The sequence below is a fragment of the Colletotrichum higginsianum genome, chromosome 3 (genome assembly GCF_001672515.1).
Source record: "Colletotrichum higginsianum IMI 349063 chromosome 3, whole genome shotgun sequence".
Classification (NCBI taxonomy): domain Eukaryota; kingdom Fungi; phylum Ascomycota; class Sordariomycetes; order Glomerellales; family Glomerellaceae; genus Colletotrichum; species Colletotrichum higginsianum.
The window spans coordinates 2,347,693-2,368,818 of NC_030956.1; the positions used below are offsets into that span (position 1 = coordinate 2,347,693).

At 55.2% G+C, this 21,126-nt stretch overlaps 11 protein-coding genes across 11 annotated transcripts; 5 read left to right on the top strand and 6 right to left on the bottom strand.

The window, feature by feature from the left end:
* Positions 1–175: 175 nt before the first annotated feature.
* CH63R_04253 (Mitochondrial membrane protein Pet127) lies at positions 176–3,293 on the bottom strand (the record flags this gene model as incomplete). Its single annotated transcript, XM_018299228.1, has 5 exons — positions 176–1,014; positions 1,066–1,163; positions 1,219–1,785; positions 1,844–1,959; positions 2,013–3,293. The coding sequence occupies 5 exons, from the start codon at positions 3,291–3,293 to the stop codon at positions 176–178; spliced, it is 2,901 nt and encodes a 966-aa protein (XP_018160474.1).
* A 696-nt stretch (positions 3,294–3,989) lies between these two features.
* CH63R_04254 (Alpha beta fold family) lies at positions 3,990–5,587 on the top strand (the record flags this gene model as incomplete). Its single annotated transcript, XM_018299229.1, has 6 exons — positions 3,990–4,538; positions 4,733–4,868; positions 4,928–5,042; positions 5,093–5,207; positions 5,263–5,391; positions 5,438–5,587. The coding sequence occupies 6 exons, from the start codon at positions 3,990–3,992 to the stop codon at positions 5,585–5,587; spliced, it is 1,194 nt and encodes a 397-aa protein (XP_018160475.1).
* Positions 5,588–5,994: 407 nt separating this feature from the next.
* Positions 5,995–6,663, bottom strand: CH63R_04255 (60S ribosomal subunit assembly/export protein loc-1; the record flags this gene model as incomplete). Its single annotated transcript, XM_018299230.1, has 2 exons — positions 5,995–6,288; positions 6,349–6,663. 2 exons carry the CDS (start codon positions 6,661–6,663, stop codon positions 5,995–5,997), a joined length of 609 nt encoding a protein of 202 aa, XP_018160476.1.
* Positions 6,664–7,854: 1,191 nt separating this feature from the next.
* CH63R_04256 (Acyl-CoA dehydrogenase) lies at positions 7,855–9,447 on the top strand (the record flags this gene model as incomplete). The annotated part of the gene is made up of 5 exons (XM_018299231.1): positions 7,855–7,878; positions 7,942–8,018; positions 8,077–8,503; positions 8,556–8,873; positions 8,938–9,447. The coding sequence occupies 5 exons, from the start codon at positions 7,855–7,857 to the stop codon at positions 9,445–9,447; spliced, it is 1,356 nt and encodes a 451-aa protein (XP_018160477.1).
* A 1,253-nt stretch (positions 9,448–10,700) lies between these two features.
* CH63R_04257 (Spo12-like protein) lies at positions 10,701–11,161 on the top strand (the record flags this gene model as incomplete). Its single annotated transcript, XM_018299232.1, has 2 exons — positions 10,701–10,984; positions 11,050–11,161. 2 exons carry the CDS (start codon positions 10,701–10,703, stop codon positions 11,159–11,161), a joined length of 396 nt encoding a protein of 131 aa, XP_018160478.1.
* A 451-nt stretch (positions 11,162–11,612) lies between these two features.
* CH63R_04258 (TGS domain-containing protein) lies at positions 11,613–13,182 on the bottom strand (the record flags this gene model as incomplete). The annotated part of the gene is made up of 5 exons (XM_018299233.1): positions 11,613–12,198; positions 12,278–12,709; positions 12,771–12,795; positions 13,064–13,092; positions 13,154–13,182. 5 exons carry the CDS (start codon positions 13,180–13,182, stop codon positions 11,613–11,615), a joined length of 1,101 nt encoding a protein of 366 aa, XP_018160479.1.
* A 431-nt stretch (positions 13,183–13,613) lies between these two features.
* CH63R_04259 (Pre-mRNA-splicing factor CWC2) lies at positions 13,614–14,878 on the top strand (the record flags this gene model as incomplete). Its single annotated transcript, XM_018299234.1, has 2 exons — positions 13,614–14,223; positions 14,286–14,878. The coding sequence occupies 2 exons, from the start codon at positions 13,614–13,616 to the stop codon at positions 14,876–14,878; spliced, it is 1,203 nt and encodes a 400-aa protein (XP_018160480.1).
* A 100-nt stretch (positions 14,879–14,978) lies between these two features.
* CH63R_04260 (Urease) lies at positions 14,979–15,948 on the bottom strand (the record flags this gene model as incomplete). The annotated part of the gene is made up of 2 exons (XM_018299235.1): positions 14,979–15,721; positions 15,789–15,948. The coding sequence occupies 2 exons, from the start codon at positions 15,946–15,948 to the stop codon at positions 14,979–14,981; spliced, it is 903 nt and encodes a 300-aa protein (XP_018160481.1).
* A 502-nt stretch (positions 15,949–16,450) lies between these two features.
* On the top strand, positions 16,451–16,886 carry CH63R_04261 (Imidazoleglycerol-phosphate dehydratase; the record flags this gene model as incomplete). The annotated part of the gene is made up of 2 exons (XM_018299236.1): positions 16,451–16,620; positions 16,718–16,886. The coding sequence occupies 2 exons, from the start codon at positions 16,451–16,453 to the stop codon at positions 16,884–16,886; spliced, it is 339 nt and encodes a 112-aa protein (XP_018160482.1).
* Positions 16,887–17,141: 255 nt separating this feature from the next.
* CH63R_04262 (Replication factor C subunit 4) lies at positions 17,142–18,338 on the bottom strand (the record flags this gene model as incomplete). The annotated part of the gene is made up of 3 exons (XM_018299237.1): positions 17,142–17,890; positions 17,944–18,164; positions 18,223–18,338. 3 exons carry the CDS (start codon positions 18,336–18,338, stop codon positions 17,142–17,144), a joined length of 1,086 nt encoding a protein of 361 aa, XP_018160483.1.
* A 329-nt stretch (positions 18,339–18,667) lies between these two features.
* On the bottom strand, positions 18,668–20,755 carry CH63R_04263 (Ribosome biogenesis gtpase; the record flags this gene model as incomplete). The annotated part of the gene is made up of 3 exons (XM_018299238.1): positions 18,668–19,593; positions 19,656–20,562; positions 20,621–20,755. The coding sequence occupies 3 exons, from the start codon at positions 20,753–20,755 to the stop codon at positions 18,668–18,670; spliced, it is 1,968 nt and encodes a 655-aa protein (XP_018160484.1).
* Between the last annotated feature and the right edge of the window lie 371 nt (positions 20,756–21,126).

The window sequence follows — 21,126 nt, forward strand, 5'->3', positions numbered from 1 at the left end:
CAGCCAGCACGCCACATCATCTGGCGACGAACATATTGTGGGGGTATTATGTTTTCCCAAACAACCAGCTCAAGCCAAGCCAAACCCCCATACAAGACCAGACGCCACTCCCTACCAGACGCCACTCCCTCATGCCGTGAACACACTGACCCATGCTAACTAAACCTGAGCCTACCTACTCCTTTCCAGTAAATGCATGGGACGCATACTCTGTCGCGGTCTGACGTGCAGCCTCTGCGTCCGCAAATAGTGCTTGGACTTCAAAAGAGTCAGCCAGCATGCCGTCCGCAACACTCATCCAGAGTAGGTTTCCGCTACGCTTCGCCTGTGTCGATGCTGCCCTCGCACTCTTGAGCGCCTGCTCGCCGACCACATTGTCAAATAGTCTGAATCGCATGATGCTCAGAGCTATCGCCAGACAGTGCGTGTTCCCTGTCACCTTTGAACCGTTCAACGAGTTCGTTATGCTCGTTTTGATTTGGTGCATCGAGGGAGGGGGTATTGTATTGGCCGTCGCCTGAACGAGGTTGAAAGCCGTTCGAATGTCCGGATCTTGGTGTTCAGTACACATTGGCCGCAACTGCTCCAAGAGGTCGGTGGATGTCATCTCATCGCGATATGAAGAGTCCTGGAGAATCCAGATACGGTTCAAGGCGGCGAGTATGCAAATCTCCAGCTTGGCAGGTTTCCTGCCACCTGGCCCTCCGCGGCCTGCGTGGATGCTCAATCTCTCGTCTTCGAACAAGAGGAGCGCCGTCTCGAGATCGCCGGTGCCTTGATGGTACACCCCGGAAAGGTAGAGCGAGAATACGTTGAATATCTCATTCACAGTTGGTGTGATCGCCTGCTGCAACTGTGCCACGCACTGCTCGACCTTGGACCATTGGCTGTGGGTTGCAAAATACAATCCCGTCAAGGCCTGAAGGTAGCAGAAAATCTCGGTTCTCCACTTGGCCTGCTCCATGGACTCCCGTAGCGATGCCGCGGGGACACTGGGGGCAATCTCCTTATTCCCTTTGGCAAAGTTAGTGGCTCGCCCCCTTGAGAAGTGCAATCGACACTCACACTTTGCCAGTACATCGAAGCCCTCTCTCCAGAACTCATGGCTTCTCTTTGGGTCCGATCCAGGTCGGTACATGCCAGCCAAACCACTAAATGTGTACCTACGCCAAGTTAGCCAAGTTGCAGTTGGGAACCTTTAATCGCTAATCAGCGTACGTTAAGACAACGATCTCAAGTCTGTTGAGAAAAGTCATCACGATGTAATCATGCTGGCTATCAGAGGCTCCGGCCCGGAGAATCGCAGAGGTGTCGTCGCTAAGAGTTGCTGAGGTAACATTGTGCTTCTTGATGGGGATCAGGATCTCCGGGTTTAGGTCGGTCCAAGTCTGGGACCCCAAGTTTGCATCCAGCTTTGCTTGTAGTGACCGGAGTTTGTGAATCAGGATGTCCGGCGTCTTCTGATGCATGCTACAAGCAAGGTCAAGCAGGAGTGTCAGAACGTCTAACTGTGGTATCTGGACAGACGGGTCCAGCTGGTATTTGGTAGCCTGCGCCAGACAGGTTTGCACACGTTCAACGGTGTCTGGACGAACAGTTCTCAAAACCGATAAGCCTTCTAGAAGAGAAGCAAACACAACCATAGCGTGGTCGCCTCGTTGGCCCGCGAGGGTAGCAATTGCACGCAAGTTGTCCAGTACTGCGGCGTCGGGCGGACTACCTGCATGGACATGGAATGTGGCTTTTAACAAACGAAAGGCGTATACCCAGTGAATGTGTTTGAAACTGACCGATGGTTAGCTGACGATTTTAGACAGTACGAAGCCTCGACGAGATTACGCACGTTAGGCAATCCGAGAGATTCTTGTCAATGGCGATGAAGGCTGCCTTTTGATTTCGTTGGAACAGGACCTTCAACAAAAGGTACTGCATGCAGTACTTAAGATCGGCGTATCTGTGCTGGGGGCTTGTCAGTATGGAACACTGCCTGGGAAAGTTGGAATTCCATTAACCTTGTCGCAAATGGTGATACCCTTGCTCAAGGCCGTTTCCGCCTCTTGAAGGTTTTCTGTCTCGTCACACAAGATGGACGCATATCGGAGCCTCGCTTTTGCCTCCTGCCTCGGAGAAAGTCGGTTGCTTTGGAAGGCGGCCTCGAGACAAGCCAGCCCGGTCGTAATCAACTTCTGGTACTCGCGCACCTGTTCGTCCGAGCCCGACGCCGTGACTCTCTGCACCCCACGGCGTGCCTTCTCAAAACACTCTTCTGCCACATGTATAAGGATCGTGGTCGTGTCGTACGATCTCGCTTTCGTCGACAAGGCCGGGGAACCCCGAGAGGAAATCGCAGGAGAGTTCATCGAGGATATAGCAGGCGACTTCCTGGCGATGCTGGGAGATCTTGCGGGTTGTACAGTGGGCGAGTTGGCGAAATTGGGTTCAGGGCTTCGCTGGGCTTGAGAAGGTTCCGGCAGGGCCTGGTGGTGCAGAACCGGCACACCCTGAGGTTGGCTTACGGTCGGCTGAGAGAACTGTGCATACTGGGGCACTGCTGGAAAGACCTGCGGACTATGTTGTTGTTGTTGCTGCTGCTGCTGCTGCTGTGATTGAGGGGGCGGCTGCGGCGGTTGCTGAAATTGTGGTTGGAATTGCGGTAGGTGTTGCGGCTGCGGCGTCGGCTGGTACTCGGCGTATACGGGTGGTGTCGGCGTCGGCGTTGGCGCCGTTGCGAGCGCGGGTGATCGGGAGACGTGGGTATGCTGAGGAAACGGAGAGTGAGTAGGCGGGAATTGTACGTTCATCGAGTTGTTATGAAGAAAAGGTTGCTGCGTCTGATGGTGATTGGGGTAGTGCGGTTGCTGTTGCTGCTGCTGCTGCTGCTGTTGCTGCTGCGGAAAGGTGCCGCCATACGCAGGAAACTGTCCATATCCGTTGGCTTGCATGCCCATCGGCGTAGGCGCTGGGAGGATGGGAGCAGGCGTGGGTGCCGGCGAGTGATGATAATTCCTTTGGACAGGTTGCGCCTGGCCGTGGCTGCCGTATGCAGCATTCGGGTAGTTTGGGGCCTGGCCATTGCCGCTGCCATTCCCGTTGCCGTTGCCGTAGGGGTCGTGATACGGTTGGGGAGCGTTCTGCTGGCCGTTGAAGGCATGCCCCGAAGGCAAGGAGCCCCGGTATGTCATCTTCGGGACGGCATATGGATCGCAGGTTTCGCTACATAAGGTCTCGCAGGTCGCTTCGTTGAACTGGACTGGCTTGTTGCGACGCGGTCGCTGTCCAATAGCCGATCTCATGGTCGCGAGGCTCCTTCTGAGATGGACATGGCCCCTGCATGCCTTACATAATTGCACGTGCTTCCCAAACCCCCACCGAAGTAAACCCCCGGCTGGCGACGGCTGATGCACTGACCATTGCTCCCATGAGAACAAATTCCTGCAGTGTATTGGCTTGGCATCCGCGACCCAAAGTACGGAGTACGTATTTGGTATCTGTGCCTAGGTGTGCCTCGGCTCGAACTCGAGATCAGCAATACTTATTAACATCGCTCTACATCCACGTCATTGCCACTCTGGAATTGGTTGTACGCTCAGGTCGAATCCCGTCTTGCAAAGACGGACATCGGTGAACCCAACGCCGATCACCTGCATAGAAAATCGCGATAGGCCCATTGGTACCTTCAGTGCTATCCCAATATGGACAACCCCCCGGTCGTGTTTGCTGGTTAATTCGCAAGCTACCTGGTCCTCGGGGCTCCACTGCCATGACTTGTGGTTCTTCGTCCCCTTTCACATGGCAGCGCTTTTGACTTCTCGATGAATGTGTTCTTGAATTCTTCTTCTCCATTCTTGCGCAGTTTTCTTGACGAGATTGTATTGTTTCTCGCCTTGTCGCTCTCACTTCATTCTCCGTGTTACACTCGGCCCCAACCGCGAATTGTTTCTCTCGAAGCCAAGCTGTTTCGATCGGCCGTTGCCCGAAGACTCTGAATTATGGACTGGCTTGGATATGCAAAGATCGACTTCACCCACGCGCCATCGCCTGTGTCTCTCAGCGAAAATGATGGCAATCAGACAGACTTGCTCAAGGTCTGTGAGAAGATCACACCGCCATGCCGGATGAACCCGCTCCTCTTCAATGGCCATCTGCAGACAATGTGGACGGCCACCAAGCAACACGGGCCCCCGGTGTACTATCGCCGGAAGGTGTTCCACGCCGAAGACAAGGCATTCGATGGTACCTTTGCCGTTGACTTTGTCACGGAGCCCTTCAAAGATGTGGACAGTACACTGCCGCCTCGGACGAAGTATTTCGAGGACCAGGACTTTGAGACACTGCCTTCGGACGACGACAGGCCGCAGCTGATTGTGCTCCACGGCCTTTCAGGAGGCTCTCATGAGATCTACCTAAGGCATGCCATTGCGCCATTAATCGACTCGGGCAAATGGGAGGTGTGCGTGGTGAACTCGAGAGGCTGTGCGAACAGCAAGTTTACCAGCGGCATACTGTACAATGCCAGAGCGACGTGGGACTTTCGTCAGGTTCGTAGCTTTGGCTTGAGTTGGACGAACAGGGTAGACTGACGGCCATCACAGACGATCAAGTGGCTGAGGAAGAAGTTCCCAAACCGTCCTTTGTTTGGCCTTGGTTTCTCGCTCGGCGCCAACATGCTGACCAACGCATGTTCATACCGTCTCCTGTGACAACAATATACTGGCTAACTGGCTTTCAACAGTACTGCGGAGAGGAGGGCGTCAACTGTGAGCTGACGGCCGCTATCGCGTGCTCCAACCCCTTCAACCTCGAGGTCGCAAACAAGGCATTGAAGCGAAATTTCCTCGGCAGAGAGGTTTACCAAAGAGTCATGGGCAGTCAGTCGCCACCTTCTGGTTGCATAGCTACATCGTTCCGGGCTGACTTGTTTCAACAGCCAGCATGAAGCAGCTCATTGCTGATCACAAGGAAGAGGTGCAGAAGCACACAAACCTGGATCTCGAACGTATCCAGAACTTGACATACCTCTGGGAGTTTGATCGAGAAGTCCAGTAAGTTGTCAGATTTGCTAAACGCAACCAAGGTGTTCTGACTTCCGTAGATGCATAAGCTGGGGATATCCCACGGAGAGTGCTTACTACCGTGATGCGTCATCTTGTGACGCCGTCTTGGCCATCAGGATTCCGTTCCTTGCCCTTCACGCAACAGACGATCCCGTAAGCACCTATTCAATCGTTCACCGGAATTCAGATGGGCTGACATCATCCGCAGATTGCTGTAAACGAAGCCATCCCCTATGAGGAGTTCGAGAAGAACCCGTACACTGTTCTGTGCACGACCTCTCTCGGCGGACACCTCTGCTGGTTTGAGCCCGGCGGTGGAAGATGGCACGCGAAGCCGGTACGTCTCCCACAACTGCTAACAGACTGTTGACTGACAGGTTCAGGTTGCGAATTTCTTCAACCATATGGCTTTCAACGTAGACCACAGCCAGCTGCCTCCCAAGACGACCAGCGCTCCGCCAACGAACGGCAAATCGGAGTTTCACTTCAACCCTGTGAGACGCAAGATGGAAATCAAGGCAGGCTCGGATTAGATGTGCACAATAGATAGAAGTAGAACCCAAGCCGAGCCTAGAAACGGCGCATGGATGTAGAACATATATAGAAGGCACCTCTGCTTGTTGAACATTGACGCGGCTCTGTAAGGAGCTAGAGACAGCAAGATGTACAACGAGGTGCAACGAGGTGTCGCCCGGCGGCCCCCACAGCTTGGTAGTTGCCCGGTGGTGATGCATTAAGCTCTCGCGGAAGGGCAAGATCCGCCATGGTATCCGCTCTGAACGCCGCGAAACACTACAAGGGGTTTAAAACAAGACGAATATAAGATCCCCCTCCCACTTCCCAGTCCAGTATGTTTTGTTTTGGCACTCCCGAACGCCGCCCATGATGCAAACACATGCTAATACTAAGAGGCAGCGCCTCTCCACTCGCCGATGGTCCCTTACGCGAACGAGACGCTCTTCTTCTTCTTGGGCTTGGCAGCCCGGGACCCGGAGATCGCAATGTGGTTGACGTTCTCCTCGGTATCGGGCTTTCCGTTGGTGGCGCGCTTCCTCTTCTTACGCAGTGAGTCCTTGGTGTCCTCCAACTTCGACTTCCTCTCCTCGTCCTTCTTCTCGGCCTCTACTCGGCGAGCTTCGCGGATCTCCTCCATCTGTCTAGCCTTCATCATCTTAGACTCGATCTGGCCCTCCTTCTCGGCCTGTACCATGGCGAGAATTGTCGTCATGCTCTCCTATTAATCAGTCAGCAATCGCGACATCGGCCAAAGCGCAGTCGTGAGGTGTAGCCCTACCCTATCGTCGACAAAGACCTTGCCCTTCTTCTTGCCCTTGGGCTTCGCCACACCGGCGGGCGTGACCATGTTCAACTTGGGAATATCGAGCTCCGCCTCTGTGTAGACCTTCTTCTTGCGCTTCTTCAGCAGGGCGTCGAGGTTCGACTTTCCCTTGGCCTTCAGCGGCTTGGTACCCTTGGGGGTGTCTTTGGATTTCCTGACGATGCCGTCGGGCACGGCGCTGGCGTTCTTGGCGGCATTCTTGCTGTTCTTGATACCGGAGCCGTTGGATGCGTGCTTGTTCTTGATGGTTCTCGTCTTTGAGGGCGCCATTGTGGAGGTCGTGAGTGTGGTTGCGAGAGTGGCGGGTATGGGTGAATTGGGACTTGTCGCGACTCGGCGGGATGGGGAGTTGGAGGGACCAAGTGCGAAATCTAGAATTTTTTTTGACTATCGGGGACGATAAGCTCACCGAGACGGCTGCGATAAGCTTGAGTGGATTCGTTCCCACCCACCCACCCGGCATCACTAAGACTCTCTCTACACAGCGTACTCTGTACATTTCCAGAGAAGCTAAGAAACCAACAGCTGGTCTACAACAGTGCTCGGCACATTAACAACTATCAGTATGCCTGCTGTCGAGATCATGAAAAGGATGGATACAGTTATTTGAAGTCCAATTGTATCGGACCATTCGCTGGGATAGGCGACTCGACCCTTGGTCCCAAAGCGCCTTTGGTGTAGCAGCGCCGACCAATCTCAAGTCAAAAAGGTCCTAAGGTCTGAACCTCTCTTTCATTTAAGTCTTCTTCCATCCATACAAGCCACCGGTGTCAAGCCTCCAAGACCTTGACGCCGCACCGAGGCATCGGGGTGGGTTGCGAGCACTTTTATTGGAGACGCGGCATGGTCGACCTCTCCCCGCATGGCTGACGTACCGAAGTGGCACCATTGACCGCTCTGGTTTGGTCCTTGAGTGCAGTGTAACTGAGGACCGAGAGACGACGTCTGAGGAAGAATGCTGGAGATATCGGGAGTTGATGATACAAGACGGTCAATGACACCAGAACACAGCTGTTTCTGTCCGGCTTTTTGAACAGAATCCAAATGACCGAGGGCGACTTGTGCCGGTATGAGTACAACACAACACATTTTGAGAAAGGTGAAGCCAGTTTCCGAGCTGACAAGCGTGGATTCACATCCCCATCGGTAGGGCATTGCCTCTGCCAAATATGGGGAGGGGGCCAGTCTCAGACGCGGAGGCGGAGGCGGAGGTCAAGACGGCTACCCCAGGAATCCCCACCTTTGATGTCCCTGTAGCTCCAGAATGAACCTCGGCTCCGGCTCGTCCCATCGTCCATCTACCGTACCATGAGACCAGACACTCCTCGTTCAAAAGGGAGAAGAGATCCATGCTGTTAAGGTCTTCTCCATCTTCTGCACCTCGAGACTCACCAAACCAAACGTGCCACTTCGTGACGACGTGCACTAATCAGTCGCCTCTTCCCCTGAACCACCGAAAATATGACGTCCTCAGTCCCAGCCATCGTAAGTCACCAATGCGGGGGAGCTCGCGTCGCCGCCGTGCACAGCTGACCCGGCCGCCACTAGGTCTTGGATCGCCTCAGCGATCGCGCAAAGGAAGCCCTCGACCTCGTTGCTAAATTCGTCGAGGAAGAATGCATCCCGTAAGCAATTGGCCCCACGACAGACCACATATCACGGCTAACAATGCTACGCTCTCAGCGCCGATCCCATTTTGGAAGCCCAGATCGGTCAGGGCGACGAGAGATGGAGCCACCACCCGGCCATTGTCGACGACCTCAAGGTCAAGGCCAGGAAGCTTGGTCTTTGGAACATGTTCCTGCCAAAGGGCCACTACAAGGAATCCCCCGGCTTCACGAACCTCGAGTACGGTCTCATGGCTGAGTGGCTCGGCAAGTCGAGAGTCGCCTCCGAGGCCGTCAATTGCGCGGCACCCGATACCGGCAACATGGAAGTCCTAGCCAAGTATGGAAACGAGGAACAGAAGAACAAGTGGCTGAAGCCTCTAATGGAAGGCCAGATCCGCTCTGCTTTCCTGATGACGGAGCCCGATGTCGCCTCCTCGGACGCGACCAACATCCAGCTGAGCATGCGCAAGGAAGGCAACGAATACGTCCTCAACGGCTCGGTAAGAGCCCCCCTCCCCAAATAGCTCATAGCCTCTTTTCTGACAATTGTAGAAATGGTGGTCCAGCGGTGCTGGCGATCCTCGGTGCTCGGTCTACATCGTCATGGGCAAGAGTGACCCCAACAACAAGGACCCCTACAGGCAACAGTCTGTTATCCTCGTCCCCGCGGGTACCAAGGGTATCACGATCCACCGCATGCTTCAGGTTTACGGCTACGACGACGCGCCCCACGGGCATGGCCACATCAGTTTCAAGGACGTCCGGGTGCCCGCCAGCAACCTCGTCCTCGGCGAGGGTCGCGGCTTCGAGATCATCCAGGGCAGACTCGGCCCTGGCCGCATCCATCACGCCATGCGAACCATTGGAGCGGTAAGTGCAAACAGTACATCCATCTCCTGAAGGACAACGGTCTAACGCGCATCTATCCTCCTAGGCTGAGCGCGCTCTCGAATGGATGCTGATGCGCATCAACGATCCTACCAAGACGCCTTTCGGCAAGCAGCTGCGGGAGCACGGCGTCATCCTTGAGTGGGTGGCCAAGTCCCGCATCGAGATTGACGCCGCCCGCCTCGTCGTCCTCAACGCCGCCATCCGGATGGATGACCTCGGCCCCAAGAAGGCCCTCAAGGAGATCGCCGAGGCCAAGGTCCTTGTCCCGCAGACGGCTCTGACGGTCATTGACCGCGCCATTCAGTCATTTGGCGCGGCCGGTATTTGCCAGGACACGCCGCTGGCCAGTATGTGGGCTAACATCCGGACCCTGCGGCTCGCCGACGGCCCTGATGAGGTGCATCTGCAGCAGCTCGGCAGGAACGAGAACAAGAGGGGCAAGGAGGTTACGGATAAGATCCAGTGGCAGAAGCAGAAGACGGAACAGCTCATGGTGCAGTACAAGACTAAAACGATGCAGCCGGGGGCCAACATCAACCGGTCCAGGCTGTGAGATGTGTCGGCTGGTTGTCTTGTATAGCTCGATGGTTTGAACAAACCCAATGTTGTGTACAACACCAAAACGAAAGAAAGAAAAAGAAACAACCCTTCCGAATGCCGGTATCCGTTAGCGAATGGGAATGTAGGTAGTCTGACATGAAATGCGATTCTTCAACGGTTGGCCCGCCGCCTCCAATACCATTCCATCTGACTCACACTCAGGCTCATTGTCCGGCCATGTGTGTCGGGAGCCAGGAACTTCGCAGTTGCCAATATGGAGAGAGACCCTGCGGCATTAAGACCCGGGGGTGAGGAGCGTACACGTGTAATTGGTAACCTTGGAGATGGTCTTCCAACAGCTGCGAACGGTCCGTGTCAGCAGCACTGACTGGTTGAGGGTCGACCTAAAATGCAACATCTTCCCAGTGACCGACTCCCTGTAGTCCCAGCTACCTACCAAGGTATGGAGAGATGGAGGGGCCAGAGCCACTCCACAGACCGGACCAGAGCACAGCATTCTGACGAACATATGCCTGCAGCTAAGATGGACGGCAAGGAATATCGACTAGCAACGTAAGGTCTAGGGTGTTGTTGCCCAGGAAGGACGCTTGGGCATAGAGCTAGAAGCAAGGGGGGGAAACCTGACATGACAGCGCACCTCCATCACACAGACAACGACGACGCCTGTCCCCGACTGGCAGACTGACAAAGGCCGTTGTTTGTCTCCCTGCCAAAGTAGGCCCACATTCCCACCAACGCACTTCCCTCCTCACCACCCCTGAACCCCTGCACCATACCCCCCGCGCGCCGTTTCGACTGACCTGTTGCCCAGTCAACAGCCAAGAAAATTCGTTTACTTCGACACCTAGCAACTGCTCCACCACTTTCAACCTTAGCACCCAAGACGGCAGGCCTCCAGGAAGCAAAGTGCGTGCATCTTTTCACAGCAATTCACAAACGTCATAAACACTTCACAGTAAATTCTGTGCACAGTACGTGTGCCTATCCATTGAGTACAAAGACCGTCCATTCTTCTGCTGTATTGGTCCACTGAACCCCCAACCCAAAGCAGTCCACTTCAATCCCATCCATCCTTCTTCAATCACACCACAGACATTCACAAACACTTTGCGCCAACTTCGCATCTTCCACAACACGTCTCCAGAACTGCATCTCCAGCACCGCTCAACATTGCCCATTGCCCATTGCCCACACAGCAAACACCAACCAACACCTTAACCACATTCCATCCTGTCATCAGCCAAGATGTCTCCCAACGTTCTCGCCGATAAGGATGTCAACGCCGCTGTCGTGGCCAACGATCTCCAGGCTACCAAGGATGTTAAGAGCATGGAATATCACCGCCAGGTCCTGCAAAGCAAGATGGCTCAAGAGAAGTACGACCACAAGCCACAGACTCATAACGCCCAGAGCAGAGCCCTAAACTCCGATGTCCTCAATAGGTCGAAGACGTACATTTCGCCCTCTGACAACATCATGAGCCCTTGCACCGCCAAGCTCAGCGCCCTGCGCAACAAGCAGGTTGGCAAGTAAGTCGTCCTCTTCCCACCGCAGTCGACTCAGAATCCTGACGGCTAACCTTTCTACCACACAGGGTCAAGCCCAAGTCCCTCTTCGCCCAGACTTCAGCCAAGAAGCTCGGAGGCGGCGACTCGCCCTTCGGCAACCAGACAACAACCCCTACCAAGAACGGCAACAGCTTCTAGACATCGAAGCCGCATTTTCTTCTGGCCAATACGACAAGAAAAGCATTCACGACATTGGGATGGGCTCGCGGGTTGTTTTCATGGTTTTGCTTCTCTTCCACTGGGAGATAATGAATTTGCGCCTCCGCCTCGGACGGCTTCTTGGTCTCTTGTTTTTGGGGGAGGTAGGATACTGGGGTTCATCGGCGTTCTACGGGTAGACCACTGTCTTGCTCCAGGATAAGGGAGTTGCTGTACACCATGACGTGATACGAAACGATATCAGACTTTTCCTTTTTTTTGCTTCTTCTACTACTACTACTACTACTTTTCATGACTGGGATATCGAAAAGGGACTGTACCCCATCGGCTCCCGCATAGTCGGCCAGCCTGAGCAGGAAAATACAGCTCCTCGTTGCCCTTAACTTTTATCATATTCCATGCCCCCCCCCCCCCCTCCCACGCTATCATTTTATGCCTTCCATGCGCTCACAATGTAGACGACGTCCTCGTCCGCCACCATGTGTCCGAGTCCCACTCTCTGCGGGATATGCCTGGCGCTCGCGCCCCACACGAGGGCGTACTTGAAGGTGTCCTTGAGAGTCCTGTGGATGCGATCGCAGACGTCCTCAATGCTGCTGTTGCTCCGCACGATGAGGGCCTCGCTAAAGTCCGGGTCGGAGCCCTTGCGCTTTGTGTAGATGCGGATGAGCTTGAGCTCCTCCCAGCAGCGGTCGACGACGTCCTGGATGCCGAGATCGAGCTCGCAACTCATGACGACCGTCTGCGGCTCGCGCGCCAACTTGTCGAGGAAGTCGAGCGAAACGCTGTCGATCTTGTTGTACACGTACAGGCACTTGATGTACTTGCGGTGGTCCTTCATAATGACGTCGATGAGGTCGTCCACCGTCGCGTACTCGTCGCGCACGAGTACCTCGCAGTTGAGGATCTTGTAGTCGCGCAAGATGTTGAACACCATCTTCTCGTCCATGTTTTTGGGCGGGTTTTGGAATGTGATCTTCATGCCACCGGCCTTTTTCGCCTTGAGGTAGATGTTTCTGGCAACGCACGTCAGATGAAGGGAGGGGGCGGACTGGAGAGAAACTCAGGAGAGCGAGTGACTGGGACAGCGCTTACGGTGGTTCTCTGTTGAGACGGATGCCCACGGCCTCCAGCTCGGCCTCGAGCAGCGCCCGCTGCTCTGCCTTCTTGGTCGCGTCCAGCACCATCAGGATCATGTCGCTCGTCTTGGCCGCCGAGATGACCTGCCTTCCTCTGCCCTTGCCCTCGGCGGCGCCCTCGATGATACCAGGCAGATCGAGCAGCTGGATCTCGGCGCCGCCGTACTCCAGGACGCCCGGAATGGCTGTGAGTGTTGTGAAGGAGTAAGAGGCCACCTCGGATTTCGTCCGCGTCACCTTGGACAGGAACGTCGATTTGCCGACGGAGGGGAAGCCGACGAGGGCTATTCTGGCATCACCGCTTTTACTGACGTCGAAACCGGCCCCGCCGCCGCCTCCAGCCCCCGGGCCGGGCTCCAGAAGCTGTGCTCTCAGACGCGCGAGTTTACTGGTGTTTTTGTGTGAGCACACGGCCTCGTTGTGGCAAGGGGATGAGGAGTGAGCCTTACCCCTTGAGGAGACCCAGATGATACTCTGTTTAAAAGGGACCTGTTAACGGTTATTGGCCGGAGAATGCGGCTTTCTTCACGACGTACCAGTTGCCTTGTTTTCTGGAGACAGTTAGTATAAGTAAGTCCATCTTGTTGAATTCTCCCCGCCTGGACCATTTTCTCGATTTGTGATCTTCAACCATCCCGGGGGAAGTATCTCTCAGAAGCCCTCTCGCAGTTTCCAACCAGTGCGAGACAAATTTGGGTCTCGAGAATAAATAGCCTGGCGGTAACATAAGAATGCGCCTTACTCTGAGTCTTTCTCATCTCATCCTCAATCCTAGTCGTATATCGTCAGTCTTCGTGGTCTCAGTTGGTAGAAGGTTAGGGGATTTGCGCACTCCTTGATCTTCTCCGTAATGTTCACCATCTTGGCGGCTTATCAGCTCGGAGTCTCACGACCCTGAGAAATCTTTAAAAAATCAAAGAAGAGTTAATGAGGAGGATACAAGTGCCGCTTCGTTGGTCGATGAGCGCTTCACGAGTTCATCATGGTGGGGCAGCCGAGTCCTCCCCCAAGGCGTGGGAAGACGGCACTGTGGCAGAATTTACCGCGGGGCTGCGTCAAGCTGCAGGGATCCTACTCACCGCCCTCGACCACTGAGCGTCCACCGGCTTGCGCCACACAGCTTTATCGCGATAACATTTTTCAAGCCTCGCCCGCCGCGCGCGCCAAGGTTATCGTAGCCAACGCCATCGCTCTGGGGTACCGAAACAACATCCACTCCTTGCCCACCTAGGCATCTGCAACAACCACCAACACATCGATTTTTAATTTTTTGCACATTCGCACTCGCAGACATGGCGGACGAAGTCGCCGAAGTTCGAACCGAGGGGCCCGATGGAGGGGAGGAACAGGAAGAGACGGCGCTGGCCACCACCAACAGCGAGGTCACCGCGCCGGCCGAGAGAAAAGTGAAGAAGATCATCCGCAAGAAGAAGAGGCCGGCGCGTCCCCAGGTCGACCCGTCCTTCATCACCTCCGAGCCACCGCCGCAGACGGGAACGATCTTCAACATCTGGTACAACAAGTGGTCGGGCGGCGACCGTGAGGACAAGTACCTGTCCAAGACGCACGCCAAGGGGCGCTGCAACGTCGCGAAGGACAGCGGCTATACGAGGGCCGACAGGGTCACCGGCAGCTACTTCTGCCTCTTCTTCGCCCGCGGTATATGCCCCAAGGGCCAGGATTGCGAGTACCTCCACCGTTTGCCGGGTATTCACGACATCTTCAACCCCAACATCGACTGCTTCGGCCGTGACAAGCACTCCGACTACAGAGACGACATGGGCGGTGTCGGCAGCTTCATGAGGCAGAACCGCACCATATACGTCGGTAGGATACACGTCACGGACGACATTGAGGAGATTGTCGCGCGTCACTTTGCAGAATGGGGCCAGATTGAGCGCAGTAAGTTCTTTTGAGTCTATCCCATGTCAAGATTTTAAACCACAATGTTAATTGCCTTCTAGTTCGCGTGCTCAACACCCGCGGAGTCGCATTCATCACATACTCCAATGAGGCAAATGCTCAATTCGCCAAGGAGGCCATGGCCCATCAGTCCCTGGACCACGAAGAGATCCTCAACGTGCGTTGGGCGACGGCCGACCCGAACCCCATGGCGCAGGCGCGCGAGGCGAGACGTATTGAGGAGCAGGCTGCCGAGGCCGTTCGGAGGGCGCTCCCCGCCGAGTTCGTTGCCGAGATCGAGGGCAAGGACCCAGAAGCGAGGAAGAGGAGGAAGATCGAGAGCAGCTACGGGCTCGAAGGCTACGAGGCGCCGGACGAGGTACACTTTGCACAGGGTGTCAACGCCGTGAACCCCGTCGGGCGGGAGGGTCACGCAGTGGAGTATCAGGAGCGGCCCATGCTGGAAAATGGCGACCAGCAACAGTACCAGGCCTTGCCGGCGCTGCAAGGACAATCGATCGTGTCTGGCGGCATCTTCTCCAGTAGTACCCTGGCAGCCCTGAACGCCTCCAAGGTCGCCGTGGCGTCGAAACCGAAGGCTGCCGTATCTTCGGGGCCGTTAGTCGCATACGGGAGCGATGACGACGACGATTGAGCTGGGTGTGGGGGTCTGTATGATAACTGGGAGGGAGAGAGAGACAAAAGCGAGCATGATACCCGTTAAGAATGGAAACATCGAGGGGGGCTGAGCAATATCAACTGTTGAATATGCGTGAATAAAGAACCTCGTGTCTGCCGATCCACAAGTCCATGACGGGCATGGTCTGCCCGGCCCTCTCGATGGGCGTGTTCCATTCTCTGTCGATGGCGGCCGTGATCAGTTCCTGGACCTGCGTGCTCGCGAGTACTTTTTGCGCCTGGTACGGCCCGAACATGCTGGCTCTCACGGCCGCCGAGATTAGTGCCTTGACGTGTCCCATCATGAAGATGTAGGCCGTCTGCTGCAAGCTCAGCCCCACCAGGTTCGAGATTGCGCCGAAAAGGGGAGCCAGATGGGCAAACACCAGCGGCGGCTCGGCCGAGTCGTCCGTGGTCGATGAAATCCGTGAAGACGTGGCGGCCTTCAACATGGCCGTGTACGGCTGAAGGGTTGCAACGGCGTGAGCCGGGAGAGACGACGCGAAGGAGCGCTCCCAGATGGACAGGAGGGCGCGGCCCTGGGCAATCGAGGCGCGGCGGCCGACGGTGCAGATGATGGCCGCGTCAAGATAGTCGTCCAGCTCGGCGATAGCGCCCGTGTCGCGGTGCGCTGCGAGGACAAAGGGCAGGGTCGTCGAGGCGTAAGCTGAGATGGACTCGGGGAGGAAGACGTTGAAGGACGAGCGGCCCCTGGTGTGCGCCAGGTAGGACTCGAGACCGCTGCTGAAGGCGAATGATCCCAGCGGCAAGGCGGAGTCTGAGAGCAAGAGAAGATAGTGGTTGGACAAGGCAGGTGAAGCTGGGCGGTGTTAGTGTTTGGTGAATGTATGAGACATCGATCGCCATGAGGCACTTCGTCGACTCACATGAAGGCTTGGGTACACCTCGAGACGGGAGGGATTCGCAACACTTTGTGTGCCCATTGAGATTCTTTAACTTCTCTCTGGCAGCATCTAGGCGCGCCTCCAGCTCCAAAACCTCCCTCTCGGCATCGTTAACGGATCCGTCTCGGGCATTCGAATCCATTTGAAGACCAGGGGAACAAGACGCGATGTTGCAGTTGATAAGCTTCCGATAGCGGGAGAGGGACCCTGCAGATTTGGAGGGGGGGGAGTAAACTTTCAGGGGCCGCATCGACACTAGGGTGGACCTCTACAGCGACGTCCCCACCACTGGGCCCGACGGGCCGCAGGGCATTGTTCGGCGTCTGCTCGTCCTACCCGCCCGTGCTAACTTACTCACCTCGGCGATTGATGGAGTAAAGAGCTTCTTCACGTAATTTAGTCTTGCTGAAAGCTGTAGGAGTGGAAATCGTACGATTTTCGCCAATCAAAACCGAGAGATAGCCCAAGCGAATGCCTCTGGACAATCCTTCACCTCCCGCTGCCCGTCCGTCTCTCATATCTACTTACTTACCCATACAAGACTTGTCAGTCTCCGTCAACTTCGGCCCATCACACCGACGACGTCATCAACTCTCCGCCAGACGCAGACCGACCGACCGGGCCCGGCCGGGGATGCCCACAAGATGAATTCGCACAACCAAATGAAGAGCGCCGAGGCCGACGACGCCGCGTGGGAAGCCACCCGCGGAGCCGTTACGGGCGCCGTGAGATGGGGTGCCGGTGCCGCCGTCCTGGGAGCCTTTGCGTGGAGGTTCTCACCGTTGTACAAGGGCCTTACGATTCAGTTCAAGATGTAATACGTCACGCGACACCACCACCACCACCATCCTTCTCCTCCCCTCATTCGCCCGTTCTCAACTCGTCAATGAGATGGACTGACCACGACGCAGCTACATGCAAATGTCCGCCATGGTGCTGGGGAGCATGCTCGAGGCGGACAACAGGTTGCGCGAGTACGAGGCAAGGGTCAGGATACAGAAGCGCATGCTGAGGGACAAGGCGAAATGGGAGAGGTTTGAGCAGGAGTTCCTTGAGAACCCAGCTGACGAGAAGAAATGAACGAGAGTCACCCCCCACCCCCACCATCAAAACCACTACCATCGGCGCATGAATGAAAATGGGATACTCACAAAGGTTGATCTGGGCCTCTATTTGTAGTACTGTATAAAACCGGACACTCAAGTTCTTCAATTCTTTTTGGGGTTTGAGCTACACACAAGTAAAGGTATGGCAAACCTGATTAACCCACCCTAACGCCGGATCATGCAAGTCATTAGGTCCTGCCCGATTGCAGGTTTTTGTCGGCGACCGCTCTCATCTTGAAACCACTTCAAACTTCTTCGGATCCATGTTGATTTTGCACAGCCTCGCGACGCAACCGCTTAACTGCAACAGCGTCTGCACTCCCTCCAGAATCTTCATATGCGTGAAGCCAATCTCCTTGATGAACTCTAGCTTCGAGTGCTCGCTCAGCGTCGGGATCGTCTTGGTAACCTTGAACATGGTGCTGATGATGTCGTGACTCGAGTATCCCAGGTCCCATAGCTCGCGCAGGCTGTCGAGCGCCGAGTCCACGTTGCCCTCGTAGCACGCCTTGAGCATGGCCTGGACTTTGATGGGGTGTGGTGAGTCCACCACTTTGAAGACGTTGTCGCCCGACACGAAGCCAAAGCCGGCAAAGGTCGACTGCAAGTTGTTGATGGCCTGTCGCATGTCGCCCTCGGCGCTGAAGACGAGCGCAGCCAGCCCGTCGTCGCTGTATTCCACCTTCTCGGCCTCAATGATCTGCATCAGACGCTTGACCACCTGCTCGTCCGTGAGCCGGGCGTATCGGAGAATGGCGCATCGCGATTGCAGTGGCTCGATGATCTTGTTGGACTGATTACAGGCGAAGGCGAAGCGCGTCGTGTTGGAGTAAATCTCCATCGTTCGGCGGAGGGCCTGCTGGGCGCCTGAGGTCATACTGTCGGCCTCATCTAGGATCACGAGCTTGTGCCGGCCCTGGGGCAGGGTGACCTTCTTCTGGGCAAAACCCTTGATGCGATTGCGGACGACATCGATACCTGCGTTTCACCATCAGCGTTGGTCCACGGTCGAGAATCAACTGCTGTCTTACCTCTCTCGTCACTGGCATTGAGTTCTAGAACAGCCTCCTTGTAGGAATCTCCCAGTAGTTGCCTCGCAAGGCAGAGCACACTTGTGGTTTTTCCGATACCAGGCATGCCGGAAATGATGACGTGCGGCATGTTTCCCTCCTTCGCAATGATTTTTAGCCGATCAATCGTCTCGGTGTTTCCGACAACATCATCGAGGAAGACGGGACGGTATTTTTCGACCCTGCGAATCGCATCAGCAATCGGTCAAAGGAAGCTCACCAGGCCTCTAAACAACCCACCAAGGAAGCTCATAATTGGGGACACCGTTTGACGCCGCCGTCAGCGCCTTCTTCGCAGCAGATGTTGAGGACTCGCCAACCTCCTCCGGCTTTGTAGTCATCTTCTGGGCGGGCATCGTAGCTTTGGCTGTTGTATGGGAGGTTGCGGACAGCAAGAAGGTAGGTTGTCAGAGTTCTGTGCAGAGTGGGCAAAGGCACTTTACGCGATGGATAAAAAGACGCGTCGGGGGACGCGCTAGACCGGTACAGTTTCCACATTATGTACGTACCCTACAACCCTTGTAAAGTTGTGTCCCCTACGCTCCCTCTTCTGCTCACTCATTAAACGTCTTATTCGAATGAGCACATGTAAGGAGAGAAACAAGTACTTATCGTGGCAGTCAAAGCAAGCATGTCGGCAATCCTTCGCCCGATTATTTTATTGCATTTAACTCATCAAAGGTATCTAGTCGTCATCCTCGTCGGCCGGCTTCTTAGTCTTCCTCGTCTTGGCACCTCCCTTGAAATGCTTCTTACCAGATGAAAGCTTAACATCCTTGGGATCGACACCATTCTCCAGAGCAATCATTGCTCGCGCTTTCCTTCCACTCAAGTGTTTCTGGCCCTGCTCCGAGTACTTGTGAGCAAAAGGCATCTTGAGGTGCCCGGTCCCAGTGCCATCAGCGCCAAAGAAACCCTTGTCAATCTTCTTGGACTTCGGGCCCGCTGGAAGGACTGCCAGGTCGGAGGGGGCTATTGAGATATCGTCGCCCACAAACGACATGATGTCAAGAGACTCGTCCACTGCTTGACGTGTCTTCTCGGGAAGCTGGCCGTCGTTGTAGAGCTCGTAGTTGAACTCCGGACCATCCACAGTTTCAGGTGGCGGCTCGCAGTATAGAAGCTTGCCGTTCACGTAGTCCTTCAGAATGTAACGGGAAGCTCTCGACTCGTCGGGCTGACCCAATCCCTGGGTTGTGAAGCCTCTCGCCCGGGCATATGCGCGGAGCAGCTCTGGGGCAGTGGGGATGCCAGTGCCACCCTCCTCGAGAGCGCGAGTCTTGATGTTAATTCCGTAGACTGCCTCCAGGAAAGCCTTCGGGATTCTGCGGGTAACTAGACCGGCAGGTCCCTGGAACTCTCGTAGCTGGTCGATAGGCAAGACACCGTTGCAGACCAGGTCGGCCTTGGTGTTTGCGAAGTTGGGGAAGACTAGACCGGGACAATCGCACAAGATGACGTTATCACTGAGGTGGATCGTCTGGAAGTGCTTAGTCTTTCCTGGTGTTGATGAAACCGACACCTTCTTGGCGCCGATCAAGGCGTTGATGGTTGAGGACTTTCCGACGTTGGGATATCCGACGAGACCAATTTGCAGCTTGTGGCCAGGCTCTGAAGTGGCATCGTTAGTTCGTCAATTCATAGTCAACGTCTGAAACGTCACCTCGACATACCTGCGTTCTCGGGAGCGTGGCTGAGGAAGATATCCTCCAGCTCCTCTACTGTCAAGATCCGGATGTCATCGTCGTCAACTTCGCCATCCTGCTGTGATATGCCAGCGCCACCCTCTTCTTGGCCATCCTCCTCTTCTGAGTGCTCCTCATCGGCTTTGTCTTTGCCTTCCTTGCCGATGGCGGCGTTTTGCGATGCGGCCTGAGAGCTACTACCAGCTTCCGGTTCATCTTCGTCGGAGTTCTCATCCTCTTCCTCCAAAGCCTCCAGCATCTCCTTTGCAAGACTTGCTGAGAAAAACCTATAAGCGATGCCATTCTCCTTCAAGTACTTGGCCCACATCTTGCGCTGGTTCAGCGTAAGCATGTCGGCCTTGTTGATGAGCAGGAGGTTCTCCTTCTTGGAGTCGATGTCCTTGACATAGCTTTCCAAATCCTCGGATCTGAAAAGCAAGGGATTGCGGGCATCGACAATCTGGACCACGAGGTCCGATCTTTCGATAACACGCCACAGCTGCCTCCAAACCTCAAGGTTTCGTTCGAAAGGCGTCATCAGAAGATCATGGTTCTCCTGGAGCTCCGCAAGACCTCTACGCCAGTCCAAGAAGCTGTCCCTCTCTTTTCTGTCCAGCTCCTCTGGGGTGGTGGAAGCATCCCACTTCGGTCGTCTCGGCACAGTCAAGCGTCCCTTGTGATCCTTCTGCTTGGCGAGAACGCCCCTCTCCTCGGCTCCGGACAGTAAGTATGGGTTCTTCTGGTCGGTGTGGATGATCTTGATGTTGTTCATCTTCTCTGCGGTGAAGTCCGTGCCTGCCAGCTCTGCTGTCGCAAGGAACTCGTCGAGAGCGCCCTGCTCGGTGACTGATCGCATCTTAACCCATGACGCTTCTTGTCGCTCGTTTGTGAGGTACTAGCAGATTGTAAGTACAAGTTGAAAGGATAGTATTCGTGCGAAATCGTCCGATTACCTCTTCTCCGGTAGCATGGTTTACTCTGGTAATGGCAGAGGTCTTCTTCCTGTCGTTGCCGCGGTTCTTACCGAACCGGTCGTTCATCAGGGCATTGCCGAGCCCGGCGGTCTTCTTGGATTTGGCGTGCACCATTTTCGCGATGGTATCTTGTCTCAAACAGCCTGAAAAGATGAGAAAATGGGTTGGAGAGAAAAAAATACTCGCCAAAGCCGCTTTGTGAATGAGTAATAAGTGGGAGCCGTCGCAACCGCCCGCCTTGAAGAGAATGGCAGTGCCCCGCGGCCATTAATCAGCGGGGCGAAAAAAAGTCCCCCGCAGCAAATCAAGCCCTTCAGTGTTTTTTCCCTTTCTTGTTTGCTTGATCCAGCGTTTCCAGCACTCCTGGGCTCTTATCGATAAGATAATCTCCGGCCGCGAAAATCCCCCACCAAGACTTTTTTTTCCCTTTGGGCACCACCAACTTTCACCGAGGGGTCTTTCGTGCGTCCCACCTTGATTCTTCG